Below are 2,376 nucleotides of genomic sequence, written 5' to 3'. Positions count from 1 at the left end.
GCTTTTTAAACAAATCTCAAGATTTTCCCCTTAATCACCAGTTTTAGTGGGCTATGTGATAAGAAATCATATTTGGACATTAACTTTTAAATGTCTTTAGAAAAGACAACATAGTAAAAAATACAATTTTAACTAAAATCTATGAATATTCATTATCTATTTTTAGAGTCCTGTTTCATTATTTTAAGAGGAAAATTGTCAATATTTTACTTTCTATAAAACACATAGGTAATAATAATCAGTAACAATCGGCCTCTCATTTGGGAGTTGGAGGAATGATGGCAGTTGGCAATAGGCATTCTGGGGGTGTGAAAATTGAATTATAAGAGGTCTATATTCTCCTAAGCCATGTTCCACCCTTGCTCTTGTTCTCTCCCCAGTAGCTTCTTTACTGCTCCTTTAACATCCTTATTTCTCAAGGTATAAATGAGGGGGTTGAGCATTGGAGTTATAAGTCCATAGAAGAGTGCAAGAAGCTTGCCTTTCAATTTGGCTGAATTGCTCTTGGGTGCCATATATGCATAACCACTAATGGCTGAGCCATAGAACATAATGACCACCAGCAGATGAGACCCACATGTGTTGAAGGCCTTCTTGCGACCTTCAGAAGATTGGATTCTTACCACTGCTCTGACAATGTTGATGTAAGAGAATAGAATTAATCCAACTGGGATAACTTTTATGACCACCACAGCAGCATACATTTCCACTTCATTGATCCATGTATCAACACATGATAATTGAAGCATGGCAGGTACCTCACAGAAGAAATTCTCCACCTGATACTGACCACAGCGAGGTAACAAGAAAGTCAACACTGTTTGCACCAAAGAGTTGCTGAAACCTGTTACCCAAGCCACTGCTGCCAGTTGTTGGCATAGCCGGGAATGCATGATAACTGTGTAGTGGAGAGGCTGGCAGATAGCTACATAACGATCAAAGGCCATTACTGAGAGAAGTACACATTCAGTGGATCCTAAACCAAGGAAGATGAAAAGTTGAGCTATGCATCCTATGTAGCTGATATTTCTCCAGTGGCTCTGTATGTTGACCAGCATCTGGGGGACAGTGGAGGTAGTATAGCAAAGGTCCAAAAAAGAGAGATTAGCCAGAAAGAAATACATGGGGGTGTGAAGTCTGGGATCAAGACGTGACAAGATGATGATGGCTGAATTCCCAAGGAGGGTCATTATGTAGAAAATGGAGATGGCCGCAAAAAGAACCATTTGGGCCATTCAGAGAAGCCCACCAGAACAAAGCCATTGGAGTGACGGAAAGTGTTATTGAATCTTCTCATTGTTGTGACACTACTTGCTGGAAACACCATTATCCTTTGCTTCGAACTTAATGCTGGCTCGTGAACCTACATGCAACAGAGGAACTGGATAGGGGATGCTGAAACAAAATCATTAATGTATTTCCTTTTATTACCTCAGCAAGAAAAATGAGAGTTAACAATTTTATATCTGTATTTTAACAACCGTATTTTAACAACAGTATTTTAAGCTATGCCTTTCATTTGGTAAACTCATAGTTTACTAAGTGAGATATTACAAAAGTAAAGATAGTAAAGATGCATTACAAAATATGTGTTACAAAAAGGTGTTGTAGCTGTTAAGATTGAGAGAAACAGACTTCAATGGAGCTATGGTTAAATCTCTAATTCACTCAGTGTATTTTTCAACTTAATTTTTTTTCAGTTAAGTTCATTTTCTTGTTGCTTTTAATGCATTTATATTATAGCCAGATAAAAATTACTGCCTTTGAAAGGCACTATCAGTTAAAGAAGATAACTTCTCCTTTCTGATTACTGTATTTCTCCTTTCTGTTTATTGTAATTAAGTTAATATGGATAAAATTCCACAGACCAAAGACAATCATCTATGGAATTAATTTATTATGATATTTAGCCAAGGGATAATTAGTAGGAGTTAATATAAGCAGGACAAACAGCACAAAAATTTTCACTTATTTTGCTTATGTCAAACACATATTTGTTAAAATAATATAAACTAAAAATAGTTTGTGGTTTCCATGGATTGGTTCACTATTTCCTTCATTTAGCCACACCTCTAAGTATAAGAATTCTCAAAACAGGCTTTCCTGTATAATGCTTCAGTATAGTGTAATCTTCTGTTTACTGGAAAACATGCCTGTACAATGGATTTTATGTAGCAAAATGGAAAAAACTGTAGAGAATATTGCACAAACTCCCTGGTGTGAGTCCTGGATGTGACAATCTCCTAACATATAATCATGCGTGCATATACACACACACAGAGTATATATTTTCCTTTGTATAAAACAAGTATATGATTCAAGTGAAAATATTTTATTCAAACTTTGAACTATGTACAATGCATCATATAATTATAA

The 2,376-nt window shown here is 35.8% G+C and overlaps 1 protein-coding gene across 1 annotated transcript; it reads right to left on the bottom strand.

Annotated features, from left to right (window-relative positions):
• Positions 1–340: 340 nt before the first annotated feature.
• On the bottom strand, positions 341–1,450 carry LOC105106090 (putative olfactory receptor 2B8). The gene is given in 2 exon segments (XM_010999924.3): positions 341–1,225; positions 1,228–1,450. Coding segments are annotated over 2 exon segments (984 nt in total). The 5' UTR covers positions 1,328–1,450; the 3' UTR covers position 341.
• Positions 1,451–2,376: the final 926 nt, after the last annotated feature.

The sequence above is a fragment of the Camelus dromedarius genome, chromosome 19, assembly GCF_036321535.1.
Source record: "Camelus dromedarius isolate mCamDro1 chromosome 19, mCamDro1.pat, whole genome shotgun sequence".
Lineage (NCBI taxonomy): Eukaryota > Metazoa > Chordata > Mammalia > Artiodactyla > Camelidae > Camelus > Camelus dromedarius.
The sequence above is the reverse complement of the archived record's forward strand: the minus strand, read 5'-3'. Positions and strand labels throughout refer to the sequence as shown.